We start from the raw sequence: 15206 nt of genomic DNA on the forward strand, positions 1-15206 counted from the left end.
AAGTTTCTACAGAAATCAAGGCAGGTAGTGATTTGTCGGGGGAGGGGGCATACCTCCAAGTGGGGGCTGTCTCTGGAAACAGAAAATGAAAGTCCCTGATGGGACTCTTAGCCAAAATGTGGTAAAAGTGACTTTTCATATCGCCAGCACATCTACTGACACCTGGTCACACAGGCTCACCGAAAAGCCAAGTCGTTTAAAGTGGAAAGTCTCACGTGTAAGTGGTGACACAGGTTGCCTCTTACTGATCACAAACTCTGGCTGGCCATTCATGACACCCATGACACACCTGAGATAAAAGTTTTGCCCTCCCTTTGCTGCATATGTTTGGTTAGTGAAAAGAATTATTGCTGTATTAGTACTTATTCATAGGACCTTGGAAGGCGCTGTCTTGCGAGACCTGAGTTCACCAGGGCAAAATGAAAAGGGGTCCTAGAGGTGAAAAGTTTGAGAACCCACCTTGAGTTTCTCCCCTTCCACAAACATGCACAATTTCTAGAGAATAAACGGGCTTCCCTTGAGCCAGAGGGGACTTTGGCTGCTGTGCGAGGAGACTCAACAAGGCACAGTATAAATTAACTGCATCTAGTGAGATGGAGCGAGAAGCAGGAGGAGATAATTAGTTGGCGCTATAGGAACAAGGGCAGCGAAGAGCATTCTCTATTTACCCCAAGGAAATCTGAACTCTGTACCCTTTCAGGGCTCTGTGAGGGAACATGACACTTCCAGGCTGGCAGATGCAGGACCACAGCTCAACCAAACCCCCAGATGGTACATGGCTACCCTCCCTCCACCAAACACTTTGGCAACTGTCCTTTCTACTCTTTTGCTTTTGAAAATGGAGGCAAAAAGGCTCAGGTATGCCTGAAGTAATGGGAAACAATATGACAAGGTTTGGGCGAGGGATTAATACACTCAAACACAAGCCCCACCATAAAACGAACATAATGAAACAGAGTCTCTTAAAAAAAAAAAAAAAAAAAAAAAAAAAAAAAAAAACCATCAGCAGCCAATCCACCATCCCCTGTGGAATGGGTGCTTCCACACGCAGTCATGCAACGTCGCAGAAGTCACAGGTATTTCAAGTGGTATGGTATGGGCTGCTTTCATGCACATAAGACGTTAAAAATAAACACTGCAGTTACATAAAACTCCATTGTATGCCACAAAGACATAGTTTCCACCTTCTCAGAAGAGTTTAAGGGATTCAGGCAGAAACTCTGAAGGCAACAAATATGAAAATCTTGTCTCTCTGTCAATACAAAAAGACTACTTTCCATGGTGCTTGTAACATGTATTCCCAAGAAAAGAGCATGAATACATTCAGCTTTAGCAGAGGGTGGAGATTACATGCGGTTCCTTAAGTATGCACTGCCACAAGCAGTCATGACGTTTGCTTGTAATGTGTAACATACAGGTTAGCGCTTACAGGTTTACAAACACTTCTAAAGCTGTTTTCTGGGGTGTTTATTACAAGAAAAGATGGAACAGTTATGAGGTTAGGGTATCTTTCTGAAAGAGGAGCTAAACTGGGTGGAAAAGACCAGATGAACATGAGTGAGCTCAGCCCATGCCCTGGAAAGGATGGGACCTGCTTCTTGCTGTTTGCCAGCTCCCTGGTGGGTCCCTTGGGCATCCTGGGATGTAGGGAAGTGATGCCCTGCACAATCAGCAGACCCAGATCACCAGTTAGGACACAGAGTGTGCTGGGAGGGTGCGGCTGTGGCCGAGAAAGGAGCACACACCTAGCAGTAATGACAAGTGCGTACTAGTGCCAGGCCTGCCTTACCAGCTCACAAGTCATGACACCACTGAGGGCTCAGTGTTGTCATCTCTAAAATGAGGAAGATGAATGAGCCCAGAGAGTCTTTGTAACTGTACTTGTCTGTACTTTCAGAAATTCCAGAGAAATCCCAAACAGCTCCAAAAATGGCGAAGATGCCATACCCAGCCACTAAACATTTTCCACTTGCCAGGCATCCTCTTCAGGCATCTCAGAGTACAGTTAGCCACGGCCACTTTGTAGACCCCTGAAGCTCCCCAAAGCAGGCAGCACCCTCCACCTCATGGCTACACCACTGGAGAATGGAAATGCTGAGCACTTTGTCCAAGGTCAAAAGCTAGGACAGGATCAGAAATCCAGCCTCCTAGATTCCTACGGCTATGCTATACTTTCCACGAGGAAACCAAGCTGACTTTCTGGGAAGAATGCCAGAGGTTCCACTCTCCCAACTGAGAATTCACTGGAATATTGGAATAACAACTTTGGAGACTGTGGTCTCTCCAACCCATTTCAGGGCCTGGCTAGAAACATGAAAACCCAAAGAAAGAAGCAATGGGGAGTTATTCTGTTTTTTAACAAAAGAGAAAAGATTAGGGGTGGGAATATGGGGTTTCTTAAAAAGTACATGATTGCTGGAAGTTAATTTGGTATTTCTTCGTTGGTTTGTAAGTTCTGTTTCCAATCACAAAAACAGACAGCTGAGGATGCCTAAATCACATTTCAGTGAATTAACATCTTGTCCCAAAGAATCTTTCCCACTCTGAATGTACCATGGAACCCAGATTGTGATCCTAGGTGGTAGGCAGGAGTCTCCCACAATGCACGAGAGATCTGGTTATAAGCCATGTGCTGGGATCCAAACTGAAAAGCTCCAATTTGACATCCAAGCTCAACCACAGTCACTGAGCATGGTAGAGAGATGCCATTGAACCTGGGGTGCACTGCTCCTCTAGAGAAGTGACTGAAGCCATGCCTGCCACTCAGGAGAGACAGCAAGCAGACTTTGCCCTGCTTTAATGTATCTACCTCTCATCAGGCTGAAATTAGTGCACTTGGAAAAGTATGTCCTACCTAGAGAGACAGATCCTGACCTCTTCCAAGAGTGGCTGACAGCGCAAGAAAGCCCTTGCTGGATTCACTTAACCCCCTTCAGAAAGCTTGAAACCAACCTTCCCACACAGCTCAAGAAATCAGCACTCATCAGTGAGTTTCACGAAGGAAAGAAATCAAAACTGATCTGAAAATCACATCTTCCCCTACCTGTCAATGATCACAGGGTCCGAAGGTGTCTCGTTTCGGTTTCCACAGCTTTTCTTTTCACAACATCGACTGTAGATTGGAAGAGAATCAAAAGAGTTAAAAAATAATAAAATTAGAGAAAATAAACAATGAACATACAATATTAGAATGTTCACCAAAAAAAAAAAAAATTACATTCAAGATAGCCTCCCAGCTATAAGCTTCATGAGGGCAAAGTTTGTGACTATATTTTATTTTTTAAAAAGGAACCTAAAGCCAAAATACACTCATTCAAATTCTCACTCTTTGACTTACAACCTGGCTAGCCCTCCACAAATCCCAACAGTCCCAAGAGCCACGCTCATAACCAAAACATGGATGGTTGGTTTTTAATATCTATAAGATCTCTTCCAGACTGGGGTTCAATGACTTTACGATTGCACATTTCTGAAGATCTACTATGTCACTTCCAGGCCGGGTTCAACAATTTTATGCTTGTATATTTTAGGTCTTCGCAAACCAATAAAAATTTGAAGAGCAAAGTGGAAGGAAGGTGTATAAAGTAGACCACAAGTAGCTGTCTGGATTATTATAAAATCTTATTTACATGACATCTTTCTCTGGAGAACATGGTGTACTTTATAAACATTTATTCATTCATTGATTTCCATCATGCTCCAAAGATGAAGAAAGAAAACCAGAACTTTAAAATAGGAAGAAAATTGGGCAGGGAGCTGGACAGTGATACTTCTGATGCCTTTGGCCACATTTGGAACAGAATTAAGACTTGCGTACACCACAGTCCCAATCCTAAAACCTTCGCTTCCCACACCTCCTCGACCCCAAAGTACATTCTACCTGAAGATGGACAGCTAGGTAACAGTCCTGAAGGGGTTGGCTTGGTGCAGAGGAAGTGGTTAGAGGAGCCTCCAGATAAAAAGCAGCAGAAATATGCAGAAGAGCACGAGAGAAAACAGAGCACCCCAACGCAGAGGTGTCTGTTCAAAATACAAGGGCAAAAGTGAGAAAAACAAAAAGAGCCTGGGGATCACCTCCCTGCCCAGCTACCCGTCGCCCAAATGCTTGGCAGGCCACAGCCTTCCAGAGTCCCTCCCAGCTTGCTTTAAACACACTGCTTACCATCAGCTGTATTTCATTCAGGATGTCCCCTTGATGACAGCTTATGAGCAAAGCATGATCATCCCTACCCAGTGGAAACAATGTCTACCAGGTATTCACAATAACCAAACTGCACTCCAGCACGCCTTCCCATGATGGTTTCTCTGCAGCTCAGAACTGATACAGTGCCGCAGGAAAAAAATGCTGAGCTGGGAATCCAGGCTCTGGCATCTAACTTGTTACTAACCAGCTGCCTGAATTTAGCCAAATCTCTTTAACCCCTCAGAGCTTTCATTTTATGTATCAGGGAGGCAAAGATGCTAGGCTCTGTGTTCTCTAAAGCCCCTTCTGTTTTAAGGTTAAGAGACCATGGCATTCCATAAGCACCCCTTGAAAATGATGGTAGCATAAGGAAAAATGAGAGGCCACAGGACAGCAGGAACCCAAAAGCTTTCCCTGGTCCAGGCCTAAATTTGCTCTGCAGCAATCTGTAGTCCACTGACCCTCTCCCATCTCCCATGGAATTAAAAATATATAAATAAATTAATGTTACAAAAACTTTTAAGTCCCATCTCTCTCCTGCAGGGATGTATGGATTAGCCAGTAAACAGCTCTGCCATGCTCAGGAAGTGAACTGCACTGGAGAGATGCGAAAACATTTTCATCAGATGGGCACAATGAGGTTTTAAGAAATTTAATCAAAAGAGTAAAAGTAAAGAAAAACTGTCTCGACTTTCCTAAATACCAGAGTCTGCCACTGGGACTTTCTGAAATAATATTTGGCCTTTGAAATTATGTTAGGTCTTCACTTTTAAAATTTCAACCTATCCCAAGATGAACACCAATAAAAATGCTGGCCAGCTGCACACCCACCTCTTAGAGACCTCAGTCTCTCCTGAGTCCCTAGCGTGACCCATTTCCGGTTCCCACCCTGATTTCTGGAGGATTGCTTTATGTTAACGCAATGCCTGAGTAGTACGGGCAAACCACTTTTCTTAGCAACACGATTTCAAAAGGCCGATACAAGCCAGTGACCCAAAAACCTTCAAGCTAGACTCTCCTTTGACATCGCCAACTTGTCAGCCTAACCCCAAATACGCATACGACGCCAAGTAGCATTGAATTACAAGAGCACACAGTCAGGATGGGCCAATCTGTCTGGCTTGGGGAGCAGTGATTCGGAGGAGGCCCAGTAAGTTTGTAAAATTGCTCAGCCGAGTTCAGCTGCTTTCCATAGGGATTTCCTCTGGAGGAAAAGAAAAACAGACAAAAATGTACCCTTGGTGCCAGTGGAATACAATGTGGAGAATCCACTCAGGGAAGCAAATGATATGCAAAGGAAAATGCAGAGAAACTTCAGGGTCAAAGCTTGTTTTTTCCCAACAGTAACAAATTCAAGTATAATCACTAACGCTAAGATCCATCAGCGAAAAGACAGAAAGACACTTACTTGGCTATTGAACTATACAAACAAAAGTGTAAAAATAATAGGACTTGGTTGTATTTCCATAGCGGAGCCTCTAAACTTTTTCAGGATCTCTAATTCTTTTCTTTCTTTTTTTTAAATAAAAATTCTCATTAATATATTCTACTTGTTCTTTATTTCATCATTTATTAACACAAGCAAGAGAAGTGGAAGGAACTCAAGACACTGGTGGACTCACACCTCCCAGGAAAGGTGGCAGCTGACCCTAAGAGGCCAGGCTTTGAATTACTCAGATGACAAACTCAGTGTTGCTTTCCCTTTGCTCAGTGGAAGAAGACTGTATGGCCAACTTCAGGTTCAGCTACTTCCAGTTAAAAGGCTCTTATTGCCAACAAGCAAATCTCTAAGTCTGAAGTTCCAGCAAAGTTTCTTTTTAAAGTTGATGATAACTGCAAAGCAGGAAAACAAAGAAGACAGAGAGAGACAGAGAGAGAGAAACTGCACTTGGAAGTAGGTTAAGATTGTGTTCCTAACTACTCTAGAAGGGCTCAGGGTACTCTTTTTGCTAATGAATGAAAATGCGTGTCTCTGTTGGTTTGGTTTATTTTACTCCAGTACAATATAGGAGAACCTTCTACTTAGAAACACTCTCAATTTGCTTACAAGTCTTTTTAGCACTCCCTGTCCCCATACAGTGTCTTTGAAAAAAGAAAGAGAAAAAAACAAGACAAGTTAGGGGTATGAAGTGGAGGGAAATATGAGAAATTTTATCTGGATCCTGCATCTTACCTGCATTTTTCAGAAACAGAAAAAGGAGAGAGATAAAGGATGCCTAGGGAAGGAAAAAACCTAATAATAATAAAAGTCCCAGCTTTGGACGGAGAGTGTCCAGTGATTCAAACTCCAGCTCAAGATAAGCTAATGTGTCCCTTTCCCCCTCCAACATCGTTTTTTAAAATTCAACCCTCAACTTTCAAAAATCTGTCTCTAATTTCAAACTCAAATAAGCGCACAGCATGGTGGCTTTTGTTTTGTTTTCTTCTCCCCAACTCCTCCCTGCGATTGCATAACAAAAGTGTCTAAATTCACACCATCTGGCCGATAAAGACACTGGCCCCACTGCCCGGCTGGCCCATCTGATTAGGGCCCTGTCTAGCCTGCGCCTTGTGGCTAAAGTCACAGCTGTGGGGTTTGCTCGCGCTCAATACAACTCTGTTATTAGCCAGCTGTAGGCCTTGAGACGACTTCTGTTCAAATTATAATATCTTTTAACCCTCTGAGCATTAAGGGCGCAGGGGTGGCTGGCAGCTACATAACAACTAGATTTCTCCTCGCTAATAATTGGCAAGATGAACTAAAGCAGGGGCGAGAAGGGTGGAGACAACTGGGGAAGAGAGCAAAGTTATTCCTACAGAGATTTATTTTGTCCTTTTGTTTTGGGTCCCCACCCACCCACCCCAAAGCTAAACAACAATTTGTGAGCCTTTTATAAAATTATAGAACATAAAACCAATCCGGGAAGTGCCCAGGTATGCCAGATAACTCAATGCCAATGAAAGTAAGGAGGTGCAAGACTCAGTGAGAGACAGGGCCTCTGATCCACCACCCCAGCGCTGATGGCTGGAACCAGCTCTTGATGCGCAGGAGAAGGAACTTTTCCCTTTCTGGAGAACCAAAGTGCTTCAGATTGAAAGAGAACTTCCCTTTCAGATGTAGCTGGTATTTGCCTTCACCTACTTCATATCCCATTACACACACATACACACACACACACACACACACACACACATACACATCCCGCAGACACAACCATCCAATGGATCATTTATTCACCCATAATTAATATTTGTTTTAAATTCTAGTTTGGAAAGAAAGTAACAGAACCTCTTCCCAGGTCTCTAGTGCAGAGAAGTTACAGTACATTAAATTTTTATATTGTGTTACTAATGCAGACTAAACTAGAGGCTTTAAAAATTGATGCTGCTATTTAAACAGCATAAATGAGAAGGATTTGATTGGGCTTAAAAATAAAAATGTCAGCCTTAACTACAGCTAGATGAGGTGTACAAGTATTATTTAAAGTGATAGGTGTAACCCCTTGGACGATGGGCTAGTTTAGGGGTTTGTTTCCTTCACTGTTATGAAGGCTAGCTCCCTAAACAACCACACTAAATTGAAGAGCGGAATTAAAAATAAAAATAATAAATAAAACCTCGCTCTGACGATCCAACCACATGAAAGCATTCTATTTAGTCTAGGTATTACGTGCAGGTGCCTCTTTGAGTTGTATTTCCTTTCTGAACTGATCTATCTAGGGGCTCTGGAGTAAGGAGGTACCCACCTGTCTTCTTACTCCCCCTCTCTACCTCTCATCAATCACCTCAGGCCAGGCAGCCTCAGTCTCCCTCAGCAAAAGTCACTGGCAGGGTTTTACTTTGCATTTGACAAGTTGGTTTTTCTATTACTTGATCAAAACCAAAACCAAAACAGAAGTGTTTCCTTGTTAGGATTTCTTCTTGCCTAGGCCAGTGGGGGAGATAGGACTTCAGGGCTCTGACCATGAAATAGTCCCTTCTAAGACATGGCCTGTAATTACCCAAAACTAGCAACTCTAGGGTTGGGAAACACTCTCTGATGCAAAAGCAGAATGAGGAAGAATGAGGTTTTCCTTCCAATCGGATTAGGGGGTGGGGTTGAAAGAAATACTTTTATAGAACAGATATTTAAATGTTTATGGTGAATCAGCCATGCTCTGTCCACAGTATTTTTCTCTCCTCATTTTTGATAAGACCTCAACACCCAACACACTTCACACACACTAAGCAAACGTTTGAGTAAGTATATGGGTAAATCGCTCTTAATTTGTTTTCTTCTGCTCATGCAGAAGAAAAAGGGCAAAACACAGGATCTCAGAATGGATCTGTGTCTGAAGGTTGATGGGGAAGGGACAGGAACCCAGCAGCTTTCACACAGTGGCCTTCAGGATCCAGCTGTTTCTGCAGACCCCAGGCAGGGATGAGGTTATCTCCCTGGCCCTCTGCCCACCGGCTCAGAGCAGGATTGATCCATTCCCCTGGGCCGATCCTTCTGGCCTGAGAAGCATTCTGACATAAATTCTTTTAAGTGACTTCTCCAGGAGGAAAGAAATGCCTCCTGTCCCAGACAGGTGCCTTGAGCAGAGGGTGCCTGGGAAATGGGCCAGTCAACCCTCAGGCTCTCTCCCTGGATTCTGCATGGTCCTGAGGCTTGGACTCAGTAACTAACTCCACAAGTGGCTGGAATTCTACCCAAAGCCAGCAGGGCAGGAACCCAGCTGCCACTAGAGATGCATCCAAGGAAAGTCCCAGATCCCAAACTGGGGCCCAATGCCAGCTAGGGACTGCCCGCACTGCTGGCCGCCCGTGGCCAGTGGGCACCTTCCAAAGGGCCTGAGAACTCCCCGTGCCAGTGGAGATGGAACCTTGAATCTGCAGGGTTTCCTTCCCTAACCACTAGATCTAAGGAACTGGCCTTAAAAGGAAGAAGGATTTTAGTGGATCTGCCTGGGCAAATCCACCCTGCTGCTTTAGCTCCCTCAAGGCCTGCCATCAGGGCAGATACGCCCACTTGCCCAGCTTTCCGGTTGTCCCAGGGACAAGGTGGCTCTTACCTGCACATCACCTCGTGCGTCAGGAGAACTCGGCACATTTCCGGATTCTTATTCTGTCCCTCGTAAGCTATGGGCTGCAAAGGGGTGGAGTGGGGGGCAAGGAAGACAGGAAATGGGGTGGAGCACAAAGAGCAAACTTTTAGAGCACTTACAAGTTTTCTATTTCTCCCTCTACTTCCTTGGGGGTCCCTGTGTTCCCTCAGTCTGTGCCGCTGCCAGCTTAGTTCGGCTGAGTAATAGAAAAGTTTGTCCCAGAGTTCTTAGCCAAAAGGAATGCTTGGGGGAGCGGGGCTGAACCTCCAATGAGTTCTTCTCACCTCGTTGCCCACTTCCCTCTGACCCCAGCGTCTCCCCAAGCCACACAGACCAAGGGACTGGAGAAGTTGGGGATATTTTCCCTCCAGAGTGGGCAAGGATTAGGGTGATGGGGAGGGAGTGTGAGATCCAGTCTAGAGAAGCATGGCGGGTTGGTGGGGGGGGGGGCAGAGGAGGCCAAGAAACAGCCAAGTGGCCCACGGGACTCACCTGCTTGGTGACAGAGTCGATCAGCCTGACATAGAGGTCCTGCTCCGTGCGGACGCCTGCAGGAGAGGGGACCCAACAGGGGTCAGGGGGCGCGGTGCTCCTCTCCTACACCGGTCCCCCTCCATGGTGGTGCCCAGGCTGAGCTGCCACGGTGACAGAGACCCTCCCAATCCGCAGCCCCAACTGAACCTCCTGCAGCCCTGTTCCCCATCCAGAGCCGTCCCTGCCAGTGTGTACGTCAGCAGCACTGCACACGCCTGCCCCACAGGCTCACCGTTGCTGTAGAGGAGCTGTAACTTGTAGTGGGTGCCGTTATTCGTCTTTTCGTTGCCTTGCTCCTGGAAAGACAGAAGGCACTGGGTTTCCTGGCTTTCCCCTAACCCCAAAAATTAGGAAAACAAGAAAGAGTGCCGCTTCTCCATACCCCTTCCCAACCACCTTGAACAACCCCCTCTGCCCAGCCACGGGCCAGAGCAGAGAAGCATTTGCCACACTGGGTGCCACTAGCCACCTCAGAACTTGTCATGGCCCACAGCCACTTGACCTCCTCCAACCCTCTGTCTCTGCCCCTTAAAAACGTCGCCAGAAGTGTACAGCACTCCAGTATGATAACCGGACACCCCACCAACACTGCCTTTAAACAGGCCCCACCCAACCCATCTGCTCTGTCTACCCTTAGGAGGCCCCTAGGCGACTCTTGACAGAAGGGTGAAGGGACCTGTCATTTGGAAAGGCAGCCACCTGGAGCGCCGCTGCCGCGGAGGCCCTGAGCTTGGAGCCGAGCTGAGCTCCAGATTCAAGAGGCAGCTTGGAAGTGGAGGCTCTGAAACTCACTGTATAACCAGGGAGACTGAGACCCTGCAGGGGCAGGAGATTTTCCTTTGGTCACCTATGGTTTTGGATAGGGAGGCAAGAGGGTACATAGGTTGTTCTTTATTTTAGATCAAATCCAGCCCCCAAATCTGGGCTTGAGCCCGAAGGAGGTGCAGCCTTGGAGAGGAGCGCCTGAGAGAAGGCAGGTGGGCCAAGGCTGGGCTGAGGGGTCCGCAGGGCTGAGTCTAACCCCACTCGGACCCATCTGGCAGGTGAAAATAATAAAATCAACTCAGAGAAGAGCGGCTGAGGCCTTGAGTGTCCTTTTAAATTCGGTGGGAAGAGCCTTCGGACAGTGGTCAACATTCACCTCACTGCTGAAGAACCCCACGGCTGGGGAACACAGCCCGAGCCCCTGAGGCATCCCGCCAGTGGGAGGTGGGATGAGGAGCGGGCAAACCGACTGATTTAGAGGCTGGGGGTGAGAAGCCTCGATTTATCATCCCTGATGATGCTAGAGGGAAAGTGTCGCCTTGTGACAGATGGAATCTTTAGCTCTGCGCAAGGAGGGGGTTACCAGACTGGGGCGGGGGGGGGGCAAGGGTCCACTCACTTTGTCGTTCTCCACGAAGTCCACGAAGGCCGTGCGCTCGATCTCCACCGGCTGCCCCTGCCTGTCGTAGAGCGCCAGGACGAAATGAAAGAAGTTGGATTTCCTCAAGTTAGAAGGAGGCTGCTTCTCAAAGTGGGCCCGGGACAGGGCGACCCCGCTGCGCGGCGCAGGAAGAGACAAGAAGGGCGCCCGACACAAGGAAAGAGAGAAAAGACACGGTGTTACTAAGGTGCCCAACGACGCCGCGGAGGGGCGAGGATCCACACCCGGGCCCAGCCTCCCGGACCTGTAAGTCTTTTATCACTCCAGTGAAGAAGCCGCGACTCCTAGGAGCAGGAGTCGCTGCAGCTGTGGGGTCGAATGTCAGGGCCAGAGTCTGGGGCTGCTCCCCAGCTTACGAGGGTCCCACTACGCGCCATTAGGGGAACCCAAGGGGCCCCGTGGCCAACTGAGGTCCAAAGCGGTTCCTCCCCAAGAGGCTTCCCATGTCCTTTCCCGTCGGCTGTCCCTGTCCTCTTAGGCGTTAGAATATGGAGCCGCGCCGGGGCCACGAAGGGTGAGCACCTCGTACGCATTTGAAGCTCGCCCTTGGCTCGGTTGGGACCGCCTTTTCGGGAGACGCAGCAGCAGCGGGCGAGGACCCCCGAGGCAGCCTGCAAGTCCCGAACCCGCGCCTGGGCAATGCGGGCCTCGCGCCTCTGCTTCCCTGGCTCTCCCAAAAAGTTGCAGTCCGGCCAGCCCGGCGGGGTAGCGGGATCCCCGTGACCCGCACTGGAGACCGCAGGCCACTGAGGAGGGTGTGATCCTGGGGAACTTTGCCCGCAGAGCTGAAGAAGCCACGGTGTTCCGAGGCGGACAGGGATCTCGCCGGAGACTGAGGCGACGCCGCGCTGCTCAAGCTGCGCTTCCTGCGGCGCCAGGCAAACCGCTAGCCCCAAATGGGTCGGGGTCCCTGGAGGCGATCTCGAGCGCCCCAGTGTCTGCGCGCCCCTCCCTGCCTACCTGTCACGGCCAGCGTCAAAGCGGTCATCGGATCGCCTTGGGCTGAGGGCCTGGGGCGCACAGATGCCGAGGTGCCCTGCGGCGCTGAGGTCGCCCGCCCTACAGTCCAGGGCAACACTTTCACTCTTTTTCAAGGGTGCAACGTCGTGGCTCAGATACCCCCCATTTCGAGCCGCCATTCGACTTCAACAAATTATAGAATTGTGGGCAGGGTGAACAGAGAAGGAGGTGACTTCAAGGAGCCCCGGAGAGCCGACGCGCCGCAGAGCTTGCTGTGCCTCGCTCCCTCCGCCTGCAACCGGGTGGAGTCCCCAGGCCGCCGCCGCCGCCGCCGCCCGAAGCCGCCGCCACCGCGCTGCGCTGTCCGCCGCGGGAACACCGACGCGTCCTGCTCCGGCGTGGACGAGGTCCAGGTCCTGGTTCCCAGACGCTGTGCCTGCTGCGTCCTCTGCTTCGAGACTGGCGGCCGGTTCGCTCTAGCCGGGACACCTGGAGACGCGGCTCCTCTGGGCAAGGGGTCCTTTCTCCTCTGTGCGAGGTCAACAGGCGAGACCGATGGCCCCGAGCACCCATGGGGAGGCGAGAGTCCAGGAGGAAGTTCATGGGCTCAGGCTGCGCTCGCAGATCGGGACGTGGAGGCCACAAATCCCAGCTCAGAGGTGGTGGAGACAGGGACACCGCAGTGTCTTTGTGGGCTGGCACCTTGGACAAGGTTTTCACCAGCCCCGCACGCAGACCCTCGGAACAACGTCAACTTTAGTGGCGCGAGCACTGGAGGCTGCGGTCCCTGTGTCTCTTCCTTCTCCGTCTCCTTCATTTTTCAGGTCTTCTCTTCCCGCCTCCGTGCGTCTGTCTGTCTGTCTGTCTGTCTCTCTGCGCGGGACGCTTTACTTGTACCCCCAACTCTCAGAGTTCTCGGCTGCCTCGCCTTCCCGGGCCACGGCATAGGCCTCCGCAGCTCCTCTCGCCGCCGCCACCATCTGGCAGCCGGGCTCGGGGTCTCCAGGAAGCACCGGCGAGATGCGCGAGGAGAGGCGCTCACAGGCGGCCTGGAAAACCCAGGGAGGGGCCGGGAAGCCGTCTCCGGTCGACTGGCCGAGCTGCCAGCCAGGATTCTCAGGCTCGCAGGAGTAGGCTAAGGTGCGAGGCCCTAGATGCTACTTTGTATTTTATCCCTGAAAGTGAAATACAGGAAAGGAGAGGAAGGGAAAAAAACACAAAACACCCAGGTAGTTCCGAAACTCCAGCCTGGCTACCTGGAAAGTGTTCCCTAGGACAGGCGACCTGGCCGCGGGCGGAACAGCCCCAGTGCGCGGGGTGGGGCGACAGATGGGACAGAGTAAAGGAGAGACGGGGACGGGGAAGGGAGGGCACACAGACAGAGACACAGCCCGAGAGCGCAGTCTCGGCGAGGCCGACTCCTTGTTACCTCTGCGCCGCGACATTGGCGTCCACCACGCCGACATTCCGGACCCAGGACCTGACCGAATCCATCTCGGCGCCCAGCGCTTTCTCTTTCAGAACTGGTCCTCTTCCTAAAGTATCTTGAATCCCAAACATTTAAAAAGTCTGATCCTCTACGGTCGCTTTAAATGAAAATGAGTTACAAACAACACAGTCGCGACTGTTCCCAACGCCGCCGGGAAGCTGCGTCCTCCAAAGCAATCCAAGGCAAGGGATCAAGTGCCAAAGTTCGGGTCCCTCTTGGAAGAAAAAATAATTTAATAATAGTAGTAGAAATAACCCGTCTTTTTCTCTTCGCTGGCGAGTGCGGGCTGCAGCGCGGCCTGCCGAAGTTGGGGTTCGCCCTCCCTCCGCGTGCTCAGCTCCTCCGCCCCGGCCCTGCGCCCTAGGTCTCGCGCATCCTTCCAGCGGCAGAGCTGCTTCCAGAAAGTGGCCCCAATTCAGAGCATCACCTGTTCTGGGAGAAACAGGAGAGTGATAGCTGCCTGGTCTCCCCCTTCCTCCTGGCTCCCCCCACCCCCTCCCCCGCGCTCCTCCCTACAGATCCAATTTAGAGAGAAAAAAAATCCCAACAGGATCAATTGTAAAAGGAAGGGGAAGACCCGGAGCCGAGAGGAGGCGGTGGCTGCGAGCGCCGCGGAGCCGGGCTGCAGCCGCGCGCGGGCCCCATGAATGGGTTACTACGGCCCTGACCGCGGGAGGCGGAGCCACGGCCCGATAAGGAGCCTCATTTGCATGCACGCTCAGGATTGGCCGGTACCGGGCAGGCCGGACCGACGTCCTCCGGCGGCGGCGCGCGCCACGCTCTGCGTTGCCGGGAGTCCGGGAGGTGAAAGGGGACAGAAAGCTGCGGGCGCCGCGTCCTTGCCGAACCCTGCGCGTGTGGCGAGAGGGTCTGGGAGCCTCCAAGCCTTCGCTGCCGCAGTGCGGGGCTGGCAACGCGCTGGCTCCGGGGTAGGAAGCCCCCGCGGGTTTGCCTCTCGGTACAGGGCTTGGTAGCCGGGAGGCGCCTGCACGCCTGGAGTTCGGATCTGCGCGTGTGGCGTGCACCGGGCGTCCACATGTGCTTAGGTTCTGTACCAAAGTCCCCCGGCCCCCCAGGCCTCGTGAAGTTCCACGGTGACACTCCGATGCGGTGTGCGGTTTGCACGCTGTTAAGAGAGGCGGGAGTGGGGTGTGGACGAGCGGGGCTCCGAGCGCTGTTCAAATAAATACGGCGTCGGGGAAAGAAAACACCCGGGCAGGCGCGGTCAGGAGTGCGCCCAGCCCAACCGCGGAGAGGCTGCTGACGGATCACGGCGCGCGGAGTGCGCATCGGGCCGGGGCGCAGACGGGGGGGGGGGCTCTTCCCAAGTCCCCCGAGCCCTGGGGCGACGTGAGAGTCGCGAGAACTTTGTCCCCGCACGCGGTGGCAGCGGTGCTGGCCGCGGGCTGGTGACCGGGAGTCGGTGGCTGCGCCCACCAAATAGCTGAAACCCTAGACTGCTTTATAACTGCGCGGGCGGCTCGCGGTGCCTATTAAAAAAAAAATCCTCCTGGCTGGGTGTTATTTTCTTGCCTGTCTTTTTGTATT

The 15206-nt window shown here is 50.9% G+C and overlaps 1 protein-coding gene across 2 annotated transcripts in view; it reads right to left on the minus strand.

Annotated features, from left to right (window-relative positions):
- Ebf2 (EBF transcription factor 2) overlaps window positions 1-14304 on the minus strand; it is a 183560-nt gene extending 169256 nt beyond the window's left edge. The window contains exons 1-6 of one of the 2 annotated variants that reach the window (XM_003479363.4): window positions 13599-14304; window positions 11168-11324; window positions 10016-10079; window positions 9742-9797; window positions 9217-9290; window positions 3044-3112 (exon numbers count right to left, since the gene is read on the minus strand). In XM_003479363.4, coding sequence (XP_003479411.2) covers window positions 3044-3112; window positions 9217-9290; window positions 9742-9797; window positions 10016-10079; window positions 11168-11324; window positions 13599-13729 — 551 coding nt within the window. In that variant the 5' untranslated portion in view covers window positions 13730-14304. Of the gene's footprint in view, window positions 1-3043; window positions 3113-9216; window positions 9291-9741; window positions 9798-10015; window positions 10080-11167; window positions 11325-12169; window positions 12482-13598 lie in introns of those variants that run through there. The other variant, XM_063234898.1, reaches the window with a different exon arrangement.
- Window positions 14305-15206: the final 902 nt, after the last annotated feature.

This window comes from Cavia porcellus, unplaced genomic scaffold (genome assembly GCF_034190915.1).
Source record: "Cavia porcellus strain 051 isolate PalLab524CR breed Dunkin Hartley unplaced genomic scaffold, mCavPor4.1 scaffold_24, whole genome shotgun sequence".
Taxonomy (NCBI): domain Eukaryota; kingdom Metazoa; phylum Chordata; class Mammalia; order Rodentia; family Caviidae; genus Cavia; species Cavia porcellus.